General features: G+C 43.6%; 1 protein-coding gene across 3 annotated transcripts in view; it reads right to left on the bottom strand.

The window, feature by feature from the left end:
- STK11 (serine/threonine kinase 11) overlaps nt 1-21986 on the bottom strand; it is a 49977-nt gene extending 27991 nt beyond the window's left edge. The window contains exons 1-6 of one of the 3 annotated variants that reach the window (XM_083182480.1): nt 20934-21986; nt 18213-18296; nt 15177-15266; nt 14699-14831; nt 14473-14609; nt 14150-14277 (exon numbers count right to left, since the gene is read on the bottom strand). In XM_083182480.1, the coding sequence (XP_083038606.1) occupies nt 14150-14277; nt 14473-14609; nt 14699-14831; nt 15177-15266; nt 18213-18296; nt 20934-21214 (853 nt within the window). In that variant the 5' untranslated portion in view covers nt 21215-21986. The remainder of the gene's footprint in view (nt 1-14149; nt 14278-14472; nt 14610-14698; nt 14832-15176; nt 15267-18212; nt 18297-20933) is intronic. The other 2 variants (XM_083182492.1, XM_083182470.1) reach the window with 2 other exon arrangements.
- Nucleotides 21987-22995: the final 1009 nt, after the last annotated feature.

Genomic DNA, 22995 nt, shown 5'->3' with positions numbered 1-22995 from the left:
GCAATATTATCAGTATCCCATGATTTAATTCACAAACATATCGCATCGGCCCATGGCAAAGCCAATGACCGGAATATCTGCAGAAATATTGGGACATCGTGTTGTGCGTACACTTGCTGCACAGGCTGGTGGCGTAAAGCCCAACACATCAGGTCAACTAGCGGTAAGTGTTTATGCACAATTGTCAGATAGGTTGGTGGATTGGTTGGACAGCCGATCTGTCAGCTTAAGGTGCCTATAAACCAGAGATGGATTGGTGCAATCCCCCTGATGGTCATGTTGGGGGATCGGAGAGTGCCCCTTGATGTATGGGCACCTTTAATGTGTACGCAACATAAGTGTGCCATGAGGACTGTAGTTGGAAACCCCTGCAATACAGAGAAGTTATACAAATGCAGTAATTCTACCTATATTACAATAAACAGTAACTACTAAGTGCCTTACTGCTGTATATTTCTAATGCCACCACCCAGCCAGCATTTCTTTGAATAATATCCTGCTCCTCAATGCAGTTATTTACTTTTAGATATCTGTCTGCATGAAGCTGAAAAATCAAGAATGGTCAGATCAGCCAACATTTTCCCAATCTTTATATGCCCAATTTAAGTTTAGTCTGTGGCCACTATACCCTACCTTATATTGAAGATGGGATGTTGTCCATAGCAACCATATTCTACTTATTTACCACCTTTAAGAAGATATTAGATAGCACAAAATAAGATTCTATAGATCTCCTAAAAAAGTTGTTAAATAAGTAGTATCTGATTGGTTGCTAGGGGCAACATCACATTATAGGCAATTTACCCCTATATTTCATGATTTTAGGCTAAAGACTTGGAGCCCACATGACCTGCTGCTGTTGCTGCATTCATTTTGAACGTGGATAGTGGGGGTATGAAGTGGGGTTTGCGGCACAGACGCACTGTCTGAATAGATCTGAAGGATCTATTAACACTAGGAGGTGGGGATTGAAGCCATTAAAGGGGTAAATTGTCATTTGAATAACTATGAGCAATTTGGGGGACTATCATTACAATGAGGACAAAGGAACATATTGACACTCTTGAAAAAGGTCAGCTAAGTTTAAAAAAATTAAAAAAAAAATCTTTCGAGGAAACATGTTGGCGCGTAGTTGATGGTTCCAGGAGGCTTGGATTCAGAGAAGCAAAGTCTGGTTCACAGTCTGAACAATATGTTGTTCTAAGCCTTGAAATGTGACTAACCTTTGCCTTCAAAACAGCATCAATTCTTCTCAGTACATTTGCACAAAGTTAGGGATTTTGTAGGATTATATGGCATAATTCAGCTAAACCATGTTGTTCTACATGTAGGGCAGATGTAACACATGCAGAGATTTAAATGTGGGTGAGGCGTGTTCAAACTGAAATCTAAAATTGCAGTCTAAAAAATAAAAGCAGCCAGAGAATATATAAACCAATGCAAATCTAAACATCTCTTCACATGTTACAACAGCCCCACCCACGGTGCTACATAGTTTTGCCCAGTCGTTTGTTTTTTGTTTTGCTTAGAAGGCCAAATCAGGTATTTTTAAGATTTCAAAGATGTCCTGTTTAAGCTCTTTTAAAGAGGCACAAAGAAACGGGCAATGTTGAGGACAGTGGTTGGCCAAGGAAAGTTAGTGCTCAGATGAAAGATGCTTACTTCCTTTTGAAAATGGAAGATTTCCATCAGTGTCATCAGCTCAGATTTAGTAGAAATCAGTGGAACCAAGGTACAACCATCTACTGCTGAAAGAAATCTTAACAGAAGTTGTCTTCATGAAAGATTTGCAGCCAAAGAGCTAAAACTTCAACATGAAAACAAGGCCAATTTTCCTCAACTATGCATGATAAAAGGAAATGGAAATTTAAAATTACAAATATCTAGCTGTAACAGAAGGTAGTTTTCATGATTTTTTTTTCAACGTCGACCTTTTCCACTGTCGACCTTATGACTGTTGACCAATAGTAGTTGACCTTATGACTGTGTACCTAGAGTCAATCTATCATGAGTCCGGATACTGGGTGGTCACACGAAATGTTGATTGGATTTAGAGTTCTCTTCATTAATTTTGCAAAATGATAAAACTAAAACTATTAACACTTATATATATACACATATATAAAAAGTACTATTTACTTTTGATCGCTGCCTTACTTTCACACTTCTATTTAATGACTATAAAAGATGCTAATTATACTCACCGATAATTCAATTCCTTTTCTTCCTAGAGATCTCATGGCAGCTATAACACTGGGATATTCCCCACCTCCTACTAGTTTAGACAGGATTTTTTTTCTTGGGACCGCTGACCTTACATAAATAGCCTCCTCCTGCTTCTCCCCGGTGTCTTTACGTCTCCGTAATTATGATCACTGAAAAAAAAATACTCAGTACACAAGAGAGGGAAACTAATGGCTGCCATGGGATCTCTAGGAATTAAAGGAATTAATCGGTGAGTATAATAATTTGCATCTTTCTTCTACGATCCCCATGGCAGCCATAACACTGGGATATACCAAAGCATAGAACAAACGGGAGGGAGACCAATATATATGCAAGTAAAATTTATTCTTCGAGAGGATTACTTTCCTGACAGAGCTTCTTCAAGAACATGATTCCCAAAGTGGGCACACTATACGTTTATCACATAGTAATTAGAGAACGTATGAATTGACGACCATGGTGCCACCTGGCAAACCTCAGCCACCGATGCTTTAGCCCTCCTAGTTCAGGAAGTGGTACAGCCCGAGTAGAATGTGCCTTTACTATAGAAGGTGCCATCTTGCCTTCCTGTTTGTAAGCAAAAACAATAGTTTCTCTAATCCAGCGAGAAATAGTCGGTTTTGTTGGTGCCAAACCTCTTCTTGTTCCCTCAGGTATTACAAATAGGTTTTTGTATTACGGAAGGTAACAGTTCTTTCCAGATATATGGATATAGCCCTCACCAGATCCAGCATGTGCCATGCCCTCTGATCCTCATTTTCTGCCTTAGGATAAAAGCTCGGTAACGTAATCTCCAGAGATGGAAGGCCGAAACTATTTTAGGCAGAAAATCTGGGTGCGTTCTTAGAACCACTCTCTGGAAAGATCATCAAGTACAGTTCTTCTATCCAAAAGGGCTTGCATTTCGCTTACACTTCTAGTCAAAAGTGATCACTACAAGGATGACCACTTTCCATTTAAGCAATTTGAGTGAAATATCAGAAAGAGGTTCAAACGGTTGCTTTGACAGGACATTCAGTAATAAGTTTAGATCCCACTCAAAAAGTGGACACATACTTTTCACAGCTCTTTTGATCAATTTTTCCATCTACCAAACATCTATCCAACAGAACACTAAAGGTGCCCATACACTAGTAAGATTTATCTTCAGATCTGGCTGGTTGGAACAAAAACATGGTTATGGATGAGTGACAGTTTGTCAGTTTTCCAGCATTTCCAAGCAAATGGTCAACTGTCATTTGCTCTCATCCATAACCAGGTTTTTGTTCCAACCAGACAGATCTGCAGATTAATCTGCGCGTGTATGGCCACCTTAAGAGCAGCAATCTGTGTTTTGATGGTAGCTGTTGCTAGGCCCAACTCAGAACCTTCAAAAAAAGAATTGTAGTACTTTGGCTGTGTAAATGTCAAGAAAATTCTTGGTAAACGGACCCCAAGAAACACATTTATCCCACACTTTAAAGTACGCTAATGAAGATACATTTTTCCTTGCCTTTAGCATCATATAAGACACTTGATGAGATAAGTTATGGCGCTTCAGAATCTGAAGCTCAATCTCCATAATTTTAGACAAAATATTGTCGGATCTGGATGGCGTGGCCCTGGACATAGAAAATCTGATCTGTTGGGTAGATTCCAAGGATCACGAGTCAACATTTTGAAGACATCCGTGAACCAGGCCCTCCTTGACCAATATGGTAAGATTGTCAGTACCTCCACCCGATCTTCTCTGATCCTCTTTAGGACCTTGCTTATCATAGGTATTGGAGAAAACACATAGCCAAGGTTAATCTCCATTGTACAAAGAAAGTGTTTAGAGTGAATGCTTGAGGATGATAATACTTAGAGTAGAAGCTGCTCACCTTCCTGTTAGAATAGCAGGTCAACAGGTTTACTTCTAGTTTGCCAAAACGATTCACAGTCATTTTGAAAACCTCTGTATTCAGTTCCCACTCTCCCGGGTAAACCTAGGAAGATCTGTGACTAAACTTTCTGGTTCCGATATATATATACTGCGGATATGGACAGCAGGTTCTTCTCTGCCCATGACATGTTTTTATCGGAAATAGCCATCAGCTTCTTGCTCCTGGTTCAACCTTGGTGGTTTATATGAGACCACAGTCCCATTGTCTAACATAATTCTTCAAATCTTCTGTCTGAGACAACACACCGCCTTGCAAGCTTATCTTTTGTAAAATATATAGGTACTTGGCGAGCCCCGCGAGGGGACGCGGATTACTGCGCTCGCCACACTATATAAAATAAAACTCCATGCGTAGTGGATAGTGGGGTTATGAACAGATCAAAAAAAAAAAATCGCATTGATATCGCATCCGATATATCGGCCGATATCAAATCCGATATATCGGGCGCCGTGAAACTACACCAGTACCAAAATATGTAGCTAAGATCGCTTAATTACCTTCTATTATGTTGGTTTTTCAAATCTTATTACTAATGTCCTTTTGTTGTGCTGGGGGTTAAATCCCCCTCCCTTGCAGCACCTGAGGGGCATTACTGGTTTCATTGAGCAGCTTTCACATTGGTTTTACAACCTATCGCCTTCCACACTACGTGCATCTGTGGTTAGTACAAGAAAGACCAGACTCTCTAGACTGGAAAACTTCACTTCTCGATCGCTTGTCTACCATTTCAAAGATTTTATTGTCTTGAGATCTGAAAAAAAAAAAAAAACAGCAATAATACCAGACGCTGAATTTTCAAATGCCTTTCTATAGACAGGGCAATGGAAAGTCTCCTGGTGGCTATCCGAACCCCCAGGAACTGAATATTTTGGGTTGGCTGTAACTGGCTCTTCTCCCTGTTGTTGATTCAGCCATGTTGCTGTAAATATGTTACCGTAAGGTTGATGCTTCGGTTGACTTCTTCCACCAATTTTCCTGCTACTACTAAGTCATCTAAGTATGGTCAGATCTGTACCTTCTGTTTTCTCAATTCTGCAATCAGGGAGATCAATACTTTCGTGAAAACTCTCGATGACGACCTTAGACCAAACGGGAGACACGTAAACTGGAAGTGAAGACTCTTCACAGAAAACTTAGGAAATTTTCTGTCTTCCTGATTTAATCGCCACGATAATACACATCCTTGAGGTCTACAGATGCTAGGTACTCTCCTCTCTTTATTCCAGTTACTATGGAACTTGTGCTTTCCATCCAAAATATTTACAGCTTTATGGCAGAATCAGGTCTCAAGTCCAAGATGATAAAGAATCCTCCCGTATTCTTCTCGACAGATTTGAGTAAAAGCCTCATCTTTGCTGATTCTCTAGTACCACCTTTATTGCCACGGTGCACAATAACTAAATAAGGGTATTTTAAGAATTCAATCTTGTAGCCCCACTAAATGAGGTTGATCACCCACTCGTCAATGATTGATTCTTTCCAAATATCTGCAAACTGTAGAAGTCTGGTCCCTACTTCTGCTGTTTGAACAGTCATAATTGTGAACCCCTATGAAAAGGACTACCGAAATGACTGATGGGAAGTATTAGAATTCCATATTCTGTAGCATAGACAACCAGGGCAATAACTTCTAGCTTCCTTATAGGATTGCTTAGTTGGAGAAGGATTGGGAAACCTATTTCTTCTGTCTTGTGGTAGGCGGACTGACTTCCCTCCTGAAGTCAGTCATAGCATACCATCCTCTACCGGTATCATGGTTCTGGATGTGAGTTCTGCAACTGCAGCATCTACTTTTGGGATCAGACACCAACTTAAGAATTCATCATCTTTAAACAGGTACATCTTGTCAACCCTGGTACCAGTTCCCATTCTATTGTCAATACTAGACCACTCTCTGGAAATAATTTATCTGACGACATAATGAACCGGGAATGTTCTTCCTTTTCTGGATCTGTCTCAAACAATAGATCCCTCTCTTTCGACGTACCAGGGACTTCTTTATAGTTCATTGCCTTATAGATGTTTTTAAGAAGACTCTCCACTATATCCAGATTAAAGGATCTGGGTTCTTCCAGTTTTCCTAACTCCTGAGGACTCATCCTCCACATATTCCAGATCATCTGAGGATCCCTCTCCTTCATGACTGAAGCCTGCTTGTGATCTGGACCTCTTGGAATTCTGCATCTGCAAAAATTCTTCTTTAGGCACGAAAGATTGCTTCAATCAGGCCATCAGATTTTTAAGCATATCTGATTGCTGTTTTCTCAGTCTGCTTAACCTGACAAGTTTTACAATCCTCACAGAACGTCTTCTTCTGAGCACAGCAAAATATTTTGTCACATCCCATACAAGTATTAGGTACAAATGTATTTTTTGCTGTCCTCTTCTTATGAACCATTGGAAAAGGCACACAAGAATATACAATAAACTACACAGTATCTAAACAAAAATTATAATGCCCATAACACCAAAGCATTATCTGGCTTATGGGGAGAAGGTAGATCCATCTTGCTAACTACACAGGCTGCAATGTAACACAGGCAGCATGCAGCCCATACAGGCTTTAAACCGGGCTTTAAACCCCCTAAAGTCTGACGCCTAAGCAATCAGGATAGTTAAGCGGAACAAAAAATCCTTGGTCGCACCGGGCGGAAGTGAGGCTAAATGGCGCACACACGCCATACCAAGTAATAGGGAAGGGAGCATGTGAGGATCTGAGACCTTGCTGCCGGGTAAACCCAGGAGAGGGTCCTAATCTCTGTAAAGGTCATAGACAGGTATTAATGTATAGAGGCAGGAATCTATAAGGCTACACCCCTCCTGCATTCTCTCCCCCCCCCCCCCCCCCAGGGAGCCACCCAGCCGCTCCTGCTGGATCGAAGTAACCATGACTGAAACAAAAGAAGAAAAAAAAACACATACTCTGTCCTAACTAGACAGAGACAGGAGAAAAAGACACAGGGGAGAAGGAGGAAGCTGCTATTATACCCAAGGTGGGCGGTCCCAGAAAAAAATCCTGTCCATAACATCCCCTGCGGAATATTATCAGTTATTTATATAGTGCCCATACAGTATAATCCCCAGCGCTTTACAGAGACTATATGAATATTCACATCAGTCCCTGCCCCAGATGAGCTTACAATCTATGGTCATTATTCTGGTTCACTCTCGGAGGCAAATCCTTCTGAAATGGACAGAATCATGTGCACTGCAGGAGGGCAGATATAACATGTGCAGAGAGTTAGATTTGGGCGAGTTATTTTGTTTCTGTGCAGGGAAAATAAGGACTGCTTTATTTCTACACTGCAATATAGATCTCACTTTGAAGAAAAACCCCACCCAAATCTAACTCTCTCTGCACATGTTATATCTGCCCCACCTGCAGTGCACATGGTTTTGTCCATTTAAGAAGGAATTTCCCTCTGAGAGTGAACCAGAATTAGGCCCTATATTCCTACTACATGTACACACAGACATTCTAGGGTTAATTTGTCGGGAGCCAATTAACCTACCAAAAGAACAGGGAGAATATACAAACTCCACACAGATTCATAGTGGGAATTGAACCAATGACCTCAGTGCTGTCAGGTAGTAATGCTCTAGCTCCATACACCCCTGGGTTATATTGTTAGAGATAGATATATCTATAGCCTACATATAGTATTATAGAATATACTTGATAAAATGTAGCTAGAAGCCAATTGCTGCTATGGAGACTTTTCTACTCTTTTAAAAGTTTGGTACATATGCCCTAAATCAGGCATGTCCAACGTTGGCCCTCCAGATGTTTTGAGACTACACATCCCAGCATGCTTTGCAATAATTGTAGCATTCTCTAATAGCAAAACTGTGGCAAAGCATGCTGGGATGTGTAGTTTCACAACATCTGGAGGGCCAACGTTGGACATGCCTGCCCTAAATGCTCCCGATGCCAGAGCCAATGAAACGGGAATATTCAGCACACAGGGATGCACAGGCCACACATAAAAAGAACAACATTTTGTAAAGCAGGAAAAAGGATAATGTTTCAAAAACTACAGTAATTATGTTAAGAAAAATAATAATGATAATATTACGGATGATCCATATTATAAAATCAAGTGCTGACATGAAAAACCGACACGGATAGGGGAGGGCAGGACCCCAATCTCAAAAACACACTAGTGATTCATCGTGCCCTACGGAAATACTGTGTGCGCGGGGGAAGTGGGTGTGGTTTTTCCCAGGTGGATGTGGGGATGGTGGAGTGGCAGGTATGGTGTTGTGGTGGTGGCGAGGATGTGGGTGCTATGGGTTGGGGAGTTGTAGGTGCCCCGTGTGGGTGGTGTGGGGTGAACTGGTTGAGTGAGGGGCAGTTGTGGGGATGCTGGGTGATAGCATTAGCAACTAAAAGAGCAGCAGCACAGTACTCTTACATGCTGACTATAGTCAACAGTATGTTAATGTGTGACCCCAAACAATGGCAAGTGTTTTCCCCATATTAGAGGGTGTGTATGTTTTGTGTTCCACAGTAACTGGACAGACTCACCCTGTGAATTATGAAGCAACCAGTCCAGGACAGGTCCAGGAGGGAAGGAAGGCAGTCAGCCGACTGTCAGGTCAGGGCGGAGGTTTTAGGAGTCAGGCAAGGGGTCAGTTAGGAGCAGCAGATGCAGAAGTCACCGGAGGGCTCTTTGGAGTTCTGGGCTCACAGTCAGCCTCACTCAGGGTAGAAGGAGTGGAGGGGTACAGGGCAGGAGCGGAGTTTAGGGCTGCTAGGGCAGGGGCTCTAACCTCAGCCACAAGCTCACACAAGAATGGAGCACTGCAGTGGCCGGCCACATACAATAATGTAATAAACAACAGGGTAAATGAATTGGGCCGTGAAATTGGGCCAAATTGCACATATAGACATCCCGTCCGCATCGGATCGGAGTCGTGAGGTTGGACAGCTGCACATAAGATTTGCTAAATGTTATGTGCAGGCTGGAGCCGTGCGGGGGATGCCGGCTACCAGAGAGCTGGGCAGAGGAAGTGCGCGGGGGGGAGGGGGGTCGTGTAACAGGGAGCCGGGCAGGGGAGGAAGCTACGCCAGTGGGAGCAGGGGGGGGCTGCGTAGGGGGGGGGGGGGGAGCAGAGGACGTTAAAGAAAACATAACAAATCAGTGGCTGCCCATTCATTTGTATGGGTTTTTATTTATTTTGGTACTCTTTACCTAGATGGGCGCCAGCGATTGAAATCGCGGGCGTCGGGGGTAAAAATCGCGGTCATCGCGGGTAAATCGGGATGCCCGCGATTTTCCCATAGGGAACAATGTTAAAAAGGCTGATTGACCGCGATTTTACTGTTAAATGCCTCAATGGACCCGATTTGGCCATAGGAATCAATGTTAAATGGGCCACAGTGCCCAAATAGGCACAATTAACCCTTAAATGTCCCCCCCAATTTTTAACGCCACCCCACGATCCACGCCAACCCGAAGCGTGGCGAGCGCAGCGAGCCCGCGAGGGGCGTCGGTACGCGTCCTCTGACCTTTTCATGCCCTACTATCCACTAGGGCGTGGAGTGAGAATAGAATAGTGTGGCGAGCGCAGCGAGCCACCGAGCCCGAAGCGTGGCGAGCGCAGCGAGCCCCGCGAGGGGACGCGGATACCTTCACAGGTAGACGCGTCCCCTCGCGGGCTTCACAGGTGTCCGCGTCGCCACGGACACCTGTGAAGCCCGCGAGGGGACGCGTATAACTGTGAAGGTATCCGCGTCCCCTCGCCACGCTTCGGGCTCGGTGGCTCGCTGCGCTCGCCACACTATTCTATTCTCACTCCACGCCCTAGTGGATAGTAGGGCATGAAAAGGTCGGAGGACGCGTACCGCCGCCCCTCGCGGGCTCGCTGCGCTCGCCACGCTTCGGGTTGGTGTGGATCGTGGGGTGGCGTTAAAAATTTGGGGGGACATTTAAGGGTTAATTGTGCTTATTTGGGCTCTGTGGCCCATTTAACATTGATTCCTATGGCCAAATCGGGTCCATTGAGGCATTTAACAGTAAAATCGTGTCCATCGGCCTTTTAACATTGATTCCTATGGCAAATCGGGAGCATCGCGTCGCGGGCATCGCGGGTACATTTATGGCCGGCCGCGACGCGACCGACACGATTTCCATGTTTAACATGGGTTTCAATGGGAAATCGCGGGCATCGCGTCGGTCGCGTCGCGGCCAGACATAAATGTACCCGCGATGCCCGCGACGGGCGCCCAACTAAGTAAAGAGTACCTTTATTTTATTTAAGTCCTATGCATATAGGACAGTAGGAGCAGGTTCCTGACCTGGTGTCACGGCTGCTGCTGCAGAAGTTTGGACACAGGACAGTCCCCAGCTGCAGGACGGGGGGCAGGGGTGGACGGGGAGTGCCAACAGGTCTCTAATGCTAACTTTGCCCAGCCGCAGGGAGGGAGGCCTCAGTTAACCCACAATACTTTCTGTGCCTGTAGGAAACTGCGGGCAGGTTGGGGAGATTCTGGGAGATGGCATCTGATTCCTGTCAGCACTATGGTGGCTCTCTGTCACTCTGAGGTCAAGCACTGTTGTTGGCTCACAATCTCCATTCAAATTCATCATAGGGTTTTGTGCAGACCAGTCAAACCATGGCCCTCATTCAGCTTGGAATGCACAAGCGATCCCCTGTGCAGCTTACTCACTAATCAGGAAACTGTGCATGCGCAGGACCAGTTCTATGCATGTGCAGAGTGGGACTAGGGATAGCATTGCAGTAATGTGACCGCTTCTGCACGATTGTCTGGCAGAGGCGATTTAGGGGAGAAGAGGGGTGGGGGTGGCATGCATTGACAAGTGTTCCGTCCATTATCCATGGGTGGTGAGGCCAAAAACTTTGTTACAAGATGGTTTCCTCTGCCTTGCAAGCCACCCCGTGAGAGCCAGTCTGAGTAGGATGAGGCTTATTCAATTTTCCATCACAGATGGTCCTGATTAGGGTGGCCAATCCCTGACGGTTTTATCAATCCCGCGATTTGAGATGGAAAAATGCATGATCGGGATTCCCTGGATTGCAATATGGATTGCTGAGTGAGGAAGAATGTAGGGAGCAGTGAGGGAGGGTCATTGTAGAAAGCAGGGAGTAGTTAACAGTAAGGGAGGGAGACACAGATAGGAAATGCTGTTAAAAATCCATCCTATTAGGCGGGTACTATAGGAGATACATACAGCACAAGGGGCATTTCAAATGTTGCACCGGCCACCATCTAATAAGACCTAAGACCTCCAACTTCCTTTATAGGCTAGCAGCCGGTGTTACATTTTGAAGTGCTGCTGGCCCTGTCTGTGCATCTATGGCTGCCTGCCTTAGCACTATAGACACCAATGCCTCCTGGGCCACACAGCTAGGCAGTGTCTGAGAAAAATGATAATAGTGCTCAGTGCTGCCCAGCATGAATGCATATGTGCAACCTAATCCAGTGAATCCCGGGGATTGGAGGCTCCAATCTTGGGATTCAAATCCCAGAATTTTGGGGCAAATATACTAATTTGACCAGAAACTTGGGATTTCAATAGCTTCCCTAGTCATGATGTTTGATCCCAAACTGACTCTGGTCACACTGCTAAGGTTCACATTTGTAAAGCTGCCTGAAAATAAATGTGTATGTGTTTGGTATAGTGACAGAAATCCAAATAACACATTTGGACACACTAGATCACATGACCTTATTCATAGGTGCCGATTCTGTGGGTGCTCAAGGGCCCGAGCACCCACGGAAATTAATGAGCACCCACGGGCCAGAGTCCTGCTGCTGGGCCGCCATATTAACTTGCTAATTTGTGACTGCAGCACCCACACTGCCGAACCCGCCACCTGGGAAACAGTATGCTGGGAAGAGTGTATTCTGTCCGCGGAGTACCTGCACTGTGGGGGCATTTATGTATGTGGAACTCTGTTGCAGTAATTTGAATTTTGGAGACAACTGTGCTGCGTAATATAAATTGGTATTATTTTGTGGCCATACCCCTTCCCCATGAAGCCACTCCACTATATTTTTGGCTTGAGCACCCACCAGCAAAAACATAAGTCGGCACCTATGACTTTATTCCCAACAATCATACACCTACACTACTTTCAACTGTCACACAAACCAAGTCATAGAGCCACACCTCTATCAGTGCACAACTGTAAACACTATTATCATTCACACAGAAAAGCGCATCACTGGCTTACTGAGTGACCTTCACATTTCCATCAACACTCAAAGCCGACTGGTGCGATGATAATATCTTAAAATAACATGAACAGGGCAATTTTTTCCTATTCTTGATCTGTTTCACATAATTTTATGTAAAACTATTTCTTAACAACTGGAACCACTTTAGAAAGATAGGTATACTACTCTGTGTGCAGTCGCATTCTGGATGCCCTGGATGGTCACACACACGCAACATATATGGCTGAGCTGGAATAATAATCACACTGATTAGAAAAGTAAAAAGCTGCAGTTTACCCAACACACACATTGGTTTATTGCATCTCATCTGGACTAATCCTTATTAAGAATATTTTTTTATTAAAATTTTGAGGTAGAGACCGAAAACATTTTTATATATATCATGAGAGCAACTGGGTTCTATAAATAGTATAATTATACTAGTAAGCCTTGAAGCAGATGCTTCGAAAGCTAGTAAGGCAGCTATATAGGCAAGTTCACACTTTTTAGTAGTGACTATTGCTTGCAAGCTAATTTTTGTGCCTAATTATTTAGAAATAATGCAGCAGGTTACAGAGAAAATATTGCTGCATATAAATTCCAGGAATTGCCAGGGCATGAATACATTCCCACTGTTATTTTTCAAACAACCTGGTGAGTGCTGCTACCTTGTGATTGCCTCTGTGTTTCTGTATGTGTAAAAGAGAAAGATGTAGTTTCACTCGCTGCCAACAGGGACCAGTGTTTCGGACACACACAAACACTAGACATATAGAGTATATAGATGATTATATTAGATAGATATTGAGACTATGGGGGATATTCAATCTTCAGGCCACGGCGGGCAAGCTTGCTCGCCCGTCGTGACCCAGTCCCGCTCTCGGTCAGCTCGACCGAGAACACGCAGGCGGATTCAATGTCCCGCCTGCTGGGGAGCGAAAAGGGGGCGTGGCCGCGAGATGCGGCCGGAAAGTGACGAGCTGCAGCCGGCAGCTCGTCACTTCCCAGCTGTTCTCGGCAGAACGAGCCCGACAGCTAGTGATGTTGGGCTCGTTTTGCCGAGAAACCCTGTTCAATGCTGTCGGGGAAGACAGCATTGAATAGGGCCCGTCGAGCATCTCCCGTAGGCGACTGCATACCCCCCTATATGAGAGTGGGGTAAAGACAAGGCGATATCTTTTGCACAGTCGGTTTAGAAAATAAAATTCATCAGCTAATAAAATAATTTTAGAAAACTACAAAGTGAATTAAAAAGGTTCATTTAAGACCACTTAAAGTACCGCAGCCACACCTCAAACAATTCAAAGGCCGTTTAATACAAAAAGAGATCACTACAACAAGAGAGTCTGTAGTGGATACTAAGGGCCAGATGTATCAAGCTTCAAAAAGTGATAAAGTGGTGAGTGATAAACAGCCAGCCAATCCGTTCCTACCTGTTATTTTTCAAAAACCCAGCCTGTGACATGGCAGGTGGGAGATGATTGGCTGGCTGTTTATCACTCTCCATTTGTAAGAATCAGAAAGTAAGAGATTTTGTGAGTTTTTTTTTTTTTTTTTTAAATTGGCAATCATTTACACAGAACAAACAGGTTGAATTTGCTATGTAATTGATTGCCGCTTTAAAAAAAAAAAAAAAAGGGAGGGAAACTCCCCATGTCCTTATGACACACATATACTTATAGCATAGCTCTATAGCTAAACCATTTTTCACTTTCATACATTCCATTAAAACATTTACTTTTGCCATTTCAACATTTTCATTTTCTTATTTCATCCAATTCCAATTTAATGTATTCATTTAGCAAATTCTCACCTCTCAGCAGGTCAGACAGCAGCGGCCCACAGTCCTCCGGAATAGAGTAGTCTCCCTTTCCAATATTCTCAAACAGTTTGTATATATTGTCCCCTTCAAAGGGGTACAGCCCAGTAGTGATATTATACCTATGCATTGAAAGACAGCAATTAATCAATAGTATTTCGAATGGTAAACATTAAAGCTAAGAAAAGGTAATTGTTCTACTTTTAAGCCATTACCTCACTAGGGTGTGTAAGGGGATGGGAATAGTAGATGGCAGAATGTTGTGGTGTGTAATGGGAAATAGTTGCCTTAGGGCAAATACACAATAATAAACTCACAAGGTCACGCCCGCTGACCAGATGTCCACTTTGAACCCTGAGAAAGTGTCCAGGCCATTTGCAATCTCTGGAGGCTGAAAAGCAGGGGACCCCTGGCTGGTCCTGCATGTGTCACCCTCAGCAAATGGGTGTAAGGCCTGTGGAGAGAGAGGAGACCCCATACTGCTTTATCACAGTATAAGAGCAGCGTTCACTGTAAGTGCCAATCTGATCTCTCACAACCTACCTCCGCAACGCCCAGATCCGAGATTTTGAGCGTCCCGTCTGTTGTAAGCAGCAAGTTCCCAGGTTTGATGTCTTTATGCACAATGCCCTGACTATGAAGATACTCTAAACCATCCACAAGCTGGCAAAAATAACTGCAAGACAAAGAAAGCAAATATGAGGTGCACACCAACTACAGATGATAAAACAAATGTAGAAAACAATAAGAAAAAGGCCAACAAATTATAACAAGGGCCAGAAAATAGTCTAAAGCTGGAATTTTATATGAACACTTTTTTCCCCTTGCTATTTCAATTACTACTATAAATCTTAGGCTTTACATATTTCCACAGATTTTAGTAAATTTTTAAGTACATATTTAGCAAAAGGATATTAAATAAAAATCCAAGCTCTGTTCAAAACATAACAAGGCAGAGAAGGCCAAAACCAAGGAGTGGATGAAAAACTAAAGAGATTAATAAAGACAAATGACACCTTACCCATGAGCCTGAAAGACAGGGAATCGTTTCTCCGGTACACTGTCCAGCATCTCCTGCATTCCACACACACAATACTCCATAACCATATACGTATGCATAGAATTAAGGAATCAAATACATAAATACTTTCTGTAGAAGAGCCATTGGTATTCCCAGTCTTATATTTGAATACCCTTCCTCTGAAGTCATGTTGCATTACTTTTCTGTATACACTACACAGGTGACCGTAGTACAGTGCTGAGGAATGGGCTCTAAACTAACCAATTTGCTAGGCTTCCATAGATGTGAACAAACACACACTGAATATTCAACAGGTCTGTGAATGGAGACTTCAAGTTCCACTGGGCAAAGCAGGATTTGAAAATAAATGGAGGGGGTAGATTCAAATTACCGGCTGTAAATTATTAGAGGTGAAAAGGGGGAGGTTACCTTAGGCGTTAGCGCCCATGGATATTCAACTACCTCTTAATCAACAGCCTTCTTAACCCTATGGACAGCAGGTTAATGGGCGTAAACACAGAATCTGTGAAAATGTAACAGATTTGCATGTTGACAAAGTTGCTGCATCGATTTACCTGCTGGTTATTGGATAAAAGTGCCACTCCCACCCGTAGGGGGGTCAAACTGAAGAGCCCCCTCCCCAAACATTCTCTGTATTGAAATAATATGAACAAAGCATAAGGACACCAGCAACAACACTGGACTGATATGCCTACAAATTTATTTTAGGAAACCATTTATATTAATATCCATAATAATCATTTGTATTGCAATCATTTATTTACATTGGGCAACCTACAGGTCACTGTGCAGTACTTTACTTATTTTATTAGAATGGAAACCGGAGATCATGGACTATACTTTTCTGTGAATTTGCCAATCCAACACAGATGCATGACATGCGCACATTTGTGTAGGCTTAATTTCTGATTCCTAATTTCTGCATTTAAGCCCCATACACACTAGACAAGTAAAATATGTTGCTCCGAAGGGCCTTTGAGCTATATCTCTTACTTTCTTATCTAGTGTGTACACTCACTATCGATAATGATGTGTGATCCTGTGCATTGTTAATGACCCCCTCCCTCTTCTGTTCAATACATAGGGAGGACTTCATTATAGTAGCCATGGTGCGCCAGGTCCTCGCTGCCTCCTATATCACTGGCTACACACATTGCCTAGTGTGTACCCATCGTTAGTTATAAACTACTCATATTTGTCAGAAAATCACATTAAAATGAGACTTCAATGCAGTGAAAACCTCTTTTACAAATGTTCCCCATGTTTACTTTAGGATTGTAATGCTGGGTACACACCAGAACAATTTGGTCTCAATTCCCCCATTTTCAATACCTGCTGCAGTCAGGATTTGAAAACAATCCCTTCAACTGGGTACAGATCGTGATCTGATTGTATGCAGATTGTGCGACCATCGTATGATCGTCTCACAATCATGATCGTTCTGGTGTGTACACTACATTAGCTTGCAAGCAAGGTCCTCCTACCTCTATGCCCGTGTGGTACTACCCAGTTTGTTTTATCACGGTTTCCATTTGTAACACGCAATGGAATATGCTGCGCTATATAAGAAACTGAGGTGTCCGCTTCTGACCTTTGACAAAGCCTCTTGCAGGTCGTAGAAAGTGTTGGGGTCTGCTGTAGATATAGCAGCAAATGTGAGGTAAGAAGTAACGGGTCTAAGAGAAAAATCGGTACTTGTTTCCTAGCACGGCGCCCATCGGGTCCCACCGCATACCTTAACTGAAGGTATGCGATGGGACCCGACGGACCCGATTTTCGGTCTTTTTTTGAGGTTTCCCGACAAATGTAAAATCGGGTCCATTATAATGGCATGCGATGCGACCGACCCGATTTTACATTGTAAGCATTGTATGTAATGTTAAATTCCTATGTAAAATCAGGTCCATTGTATGCCATTATAATGGCATACAATGTGACCAATGTGATGGACCCGATTTTACATAGGAACCAATGTTAAATGGCCCCCCATGCCCAATTTTTGATTGTATATCTTGCCGATATCCTGTAAAGTAGTTTATTTTCTGGGGCTGACAGAGGTCCCCAATTGAGAGCAGCAAGCAACCCCTCTTTTTTTAACTATATAATTTCTTTAACCATTGATTAGTGTTGTGCGCCCGATTTTTTGGTTCTCCTGCTGGCCCCCCCCCTTCTGCACCTGGGAGCCGTGTGTCTAAATATATCATACGGATACCAGGGAGGCGAACGGGGTGGTTTGACAGGAATACCAAATCTCTATTGTATTGATTGTATACCCACCCTGATGGGTAATTTCTATGTCAAATGCCCCCTCATTGTTAACGCCACCCCGAAGCGTAGCGAGCCCGCGAGGGGCAGCGGTACGCGTCCCTCGCGCTTTTCATACCCCCACTATCCACGTCGGTGTGGAGTCGATTTTATATAGTGTGGCGAGCGCAGCGAGCCTCCGAGCCCGAAGCGTGGCAAGCCCCGCGAGGGGACGCGTAATACACCTGAAGTAATGCACGTGCGCTCGCCACGCTTCAGGCTCGGTGGCTCGCTACACTATATAAGATCAACTCCACGCCGACGTGGATAGTGGGGGTATGAAAAAGGTCGGAGGACGCGTACCGCTGTGCTCGCCACGCTTCGGGTTCACGTTGATCGTGGTGTGGCGTTAACAATGGGGGGGCATTTAACATTGGGGCCAATGTAAAATCGGGTCTCAGGGACCATTTAACATTGGTCCATTGGGTCGGTCGGGTCAATCGTATCGCATGCAATTTGATTGCATGCGATTGACCCGATTTTTGCAACCCAATTGCATACAATTAAAATCGGTGGCGCCGTGCTAGGAAACAAGTACCGAAAAATCTTCATAGTACCAATTCCTGAGTGACTGAAAAAAAATACAACATACAGTATAAGACAATAACCCTCTAGGAGAGCAAGCAATGTGAATCTATACTTTTCACTTACACATAATCAAAAAGGTTGTAGCATAAGACATTATTAGCATACTGACAGCTCAAAGGATATATCTTTTGCTTTTCTTCATTATATAATACATCCACCAGCTGAATCACATTCCGATGCCTTAAGCGTCGCAGTAGTTGAATCTCCCTAATTAAAAACAAAATGAAAACTGGTAGTACCACCATGTGATCAAGGTTATGGATCACAGATATCACAAAAGAAAATATTGGGGATCGTTTAGCAACAAGTTTTAACTTGCATTTAGTTTTAAAACTTGTTGTGTATGATCAAACACATTGCTAAATTAGCCAATGACAAATGACAAGCAGTAAACAGCATCAATGTCAAATAAAAAATCTAAAAAGACATCTAGAATAAATTATGGTTCTCATAGTGGAATCTGACACCTAAAACTTGTAAATGGACAGTCATTTGCCTACTAAAATTATCCTTTATGGCTTTCCATAGTGTACCAATCAACTAATGTATGTTGGTCTCCACATGGAATAGAAATAGATGTAGAAACTGTTTCAATGTCCAGCGTTGTGCCAATGCCAGCAGCATTAAATCTGGTCCCTACCATGTATATACATAGGAAGGAACAGGCCATTATAATAGATTTTCAGTTTGCAAAAATAAGCACACTTAAAAACTCTTTATTAATGTTTTTTGATAAAGCAATGGAATCTTCCTGGGCTAATATTTATAGAATGTCTGTGATATCATTGGGAAGGATAAAGGAAAGAAACAGAAATATGGATTCAACTAATTACTTCCATGAATATTGTTAACACGGGACAGGCCAGGGGGAGAGAAAGTCTGCAACAGTAGGAGAGAGAGCAGCAGGATGGTTTTAGGTCACACATGATAAAATGCTGTTTATGTCATTGTATACCCTATACAAGAGACGTTTCCCCTTATCTAACCTCAATCCCATATCTATCGCAAACATGCGCTGAACATATGGTGTGTGCACACGGGGGCGATATGCCGTGCAATGCGAGTCCCGATGCGATCAGATCGCATTGGGACTCGCATCACACGGCATGCATGGAGGGGCACAATTTAGACTATATAGTGCAGATCTGCACTTTAGTGTCTTGGTTGCCCTCTCTATCTGACTGCCGATTTGCGCTCACACGGGAGCGCATCGGGCTCGCAAGCCCTAAAAAAAGCATGCGATCTGCATGCGATATGGCTTCCGATGTTCACTATATCAGCAACATTGGAAGCTTTATCTTATGTAGGGTACACACCAGGACGACCCGCTCACGATGCACATCGTGAGCGGGTCGTCAGTGTCTCGTCCGACCCTCTCACGGTGACGCGGAGGGGCACGACCCGCTCACCATGTGCACCGTGAACGGGTCCGATCCGATGGCGACCCGCACCCGGCTGTATGGTCGTCATTGAGATCCTACCTGCAGCAGGTAGGATCTCAATAACGACCGACCGACCCGCGGGACCGCGCATCGGATCGGTATCGGTCCACACCAGGTCAGAAAAGGGCCCAATCAGCACACAATCTACATCCAATTGATCGGAATTGGATCTAGATTGTGGGGATCGGGCCCTAGTCGTCCTGGTGTGTACCCAGCATTACCGTGTGTGCACACCATAACATGTAAACTAGATTCCACAGGAAATGCATAAATATGCTCTACATAACATGGTATTTGCAAATTAAATAATATAGTGATCAATAACATACTACTGAGCTTGAAATCCATTCAAAAAATGAACAGGAAAATGACCCTAGGTCAGTGGTGGCTAACCTTGACACTCCAGCTGTTGTTGAACTACACATCCCAGCACCAGTTTTATCATGGCATGCTGGGATGTGTAGTTCAACAACAGCTGGAGTTTCAAGGTTAGCCATCAATGCCCTAGGTCTCTGCCACCCTACTAATTATTTCAGTGTACCATGACCTGATTCAACTATATTTACCATGTACTTGTACTAAATTGCCTTGTATTGTAAGTCACGGTTCCTTTTTTTTGCTAATTTATGTATTCTGTTGTTGTGGAACCCTTGTGGTTCCATAAAGTAAATAAGAAATTAAAAATGTACTTTCACTTAATTGTATAAACTTAGGGGTGAAAAAAAGCTGATGTGGGCATGATGAGAAAATACAATGGTATATATGCAAAATGTAAAAAAAAACAAAAAAAAAACCTAACATAATTACTAACCTTGTTATAATGTTGTGACAATCTTTTGCCTACATTAGTTTTGAATTGCTTAATAGAATGACTAACAACGAAACATCACATTATTTCTCAGTAACACTCCCATATCCAAAATTCTCCGAAATTCAAAACATTTAGGAGGACAACAGACAGTTTAGACCAGGCGTGTCCAAACTGTGGCCCTCCAGCTGTTGTGAAACTACAAGTCCCATCATGCCTTGCCACAGTTTTAGCATTCTCTAATACTACAACTCTCAACAGCTGGAGGGCCATAGTTTGGACATGCCTGGTTTAGACCATCTCATACACAATTTAAAAACAATGTTTAGAATTACTTTCAAGCTGTGTGTATAATATGAAACAAATGCATTGTGTTTAGACTTGAGGCCCATGCCAAAGGCATCTCATTACGGTATGGAAAATTTTCAAAATAAAGAAAATTCTGATATCCAAAATACTTATTTTTCTCAAGCATTTACAGATATAAAATCAGATTACAATCCTCTATAAGACTACATAAGTTGTTTATAGGAGATAACCAATATTCAAAGCCTAGATGTTCATATGTTGCTAACAGGAATATTCACCACTTACTTCTTGACGTTGGCCTCTCCATTTGGGATCCTTCGTAATTTCTTTTTCTTGAGAATTTTGACAGCGCGGCGACACAGCGTATCGGAGTCCAACATCTCCTTTACCTTGCCATAGGAGCCTTCACCCAAAAGATCCCCCATAAGGTACTTTCCGACCAACTTTGCACGTTTGCGGCGAGGCTGGTATATAACCTCAGTGGAGTCAATGCGATGAATAAAGGTGTCCATACCCACTGATAGGTCTCCCAAGAAAACCATTTCTTGAGACTCCCCCTCATCCATACTGGGCTGGCACTAGCCTGACCCCCTAAAATAGTGTCACAGCTTAAAGCAATGATGTCACTAGGAGGTTACACCCTGACAAAACAACCCAGTGACTCCAAGCCCTGGGTTGTGATGTCACTGAATTTTCACACGAGAACTCAGTAACACTTACGTCAGAGTGCGTCAACGTCACGGTATAGTGACCTCCAGAAAACAGTTGCCAGGGACTGCAGCTGTGATGTCACGGCGACCAGAATCCTCACACAACACGATGAGCGACTGTGCCACTTATTCCCGGCGATGACAGTGCCACCGGCCCCTTAGTCCAACCGCATAGTGGCCCACTGTCCCGAATTAGCCGCATTTCCCGAGACACGATCGATTGTTACCGGGTTGTCCTGCACAAATCTTGTCCCGGCTAATGTCCCGGTTTCTAAACTGTCATGGGCCGCCGCGCCTGCGCCTCACACAGTGTACATGGAGCATGTGCGGTGTTACCGCGGTCTGCGCCTGCGCACTTGCAGGAGGACCGGAGAGGGCACGCGCAGTGGGACAAGCCGCAAGTGATTTATTCGCCCCGCTCTATGCCTGACACTGAGTCGTGTTACCTAACATCTATTTCTATATCTATATATTTTCAACAGGCTGCATGACATAGGTCTTCTTATTTATAGTTCCAGCGGAGGAAAAGTCTGTGAGAAGGCAGCAGTGAGGACAGCCGAGGGGGTCTTTCCTAATGAGTGAAAAGGTCGGTGTGGTGTTAGCTCAAGAAAGTCGCCCGGACTGCAGTATACTAGCGGGTGGGCGTCCTTATGTGTGGGTGTGGCTGGCCTGTTGCAGGCGTGGGCTACGCTACGCTACGCTGTGTCCATTGCTCGGCAACAATTATCATTTGGCCGTCGTTAGCGATAGTTCCCAACATGCGTCGCTCATAATTGAAGACCCTCCAAAATGCTCTGCTCCTAGTCGGAAACGGAATGTCATTCTGGTTTGCATATAAATAATGTGACTTGGCTATATTGGGAACAATAAACTTTGATACATAGTTGTAAAATATTAAACCTATGAAATATTTCTTCTTGCTAAGAAGTCACATACTGTATTTTACACTAGATACCAGCCTGGCAAAATGACGGAACAACATAACAGTTATACCCCGTCACTGCCGCAAAAAACCCGGGTATTTGGCAGGGCGAGCGGTAAATTCCCGTGTCGCGTCTAAGTGTGAAAAGGTCTTTGTGAAATTCCCGGGTATTCTGCCCCGGGAATTACACACAGGTTTTTTGAAGGTTTTTTCCTGGGAAATACATGAGTGTACAGCAGTCTGAACAGCACAGACCTGTGTTTTTCACACAAGATGCAAAAATCAAGCTCATTGGGGGATGAAATCAGGTGACGTGACGTCCATTTAATGCTGCATAGAGGAGAGCAGAGATGACGCACTGGAGGGATGAGGAAGTGTTGGAGCTCTCTTCAAAGTACGCTGTGCAAGGTAGCACAATGTTAGCAGCTGCAGCAAGCTCTCCTTTGCTGCATGAAACAGCAAAATAGTGCAAAACATCAGGGACTCCATGCTACTCAGTAGTATCTCGTCAGCCATGATTCCAGCAATGCAGTGTGCTTGGAAAAAAAAGGCCTCTTTAAATGACATCATCTTCAGCCAGCCAATTAAAGCTGCTTTCTAAACAGCCAATCACAGCTAGTTTTTCAACAGCCAATGAAAACTGCTATAATATTCCACACACTTTTTTGGCAGGGTAGACCAGGGGAAGCAGTGTGAACGGGTCAGACATGGGAAT

The sequence above is a fragment of the Crinia signifera genome, chromosome 1 (genome assembly GCF_055691185.1).
Source record: "Crinia signifera chromosome 1, ASM5569118v1, whole genome shotgun sequence".
Lineage (NCBI taxonomy): Eukaryota > Metazoa > Chordata > Amphibia > Anura > Myobatrachidae > Crinia > Crinia signifera.
Note: the sequence above shows the minus strand (reverse complement) of the source record. Positions and strands in the feature narration are given on the sequence as shown.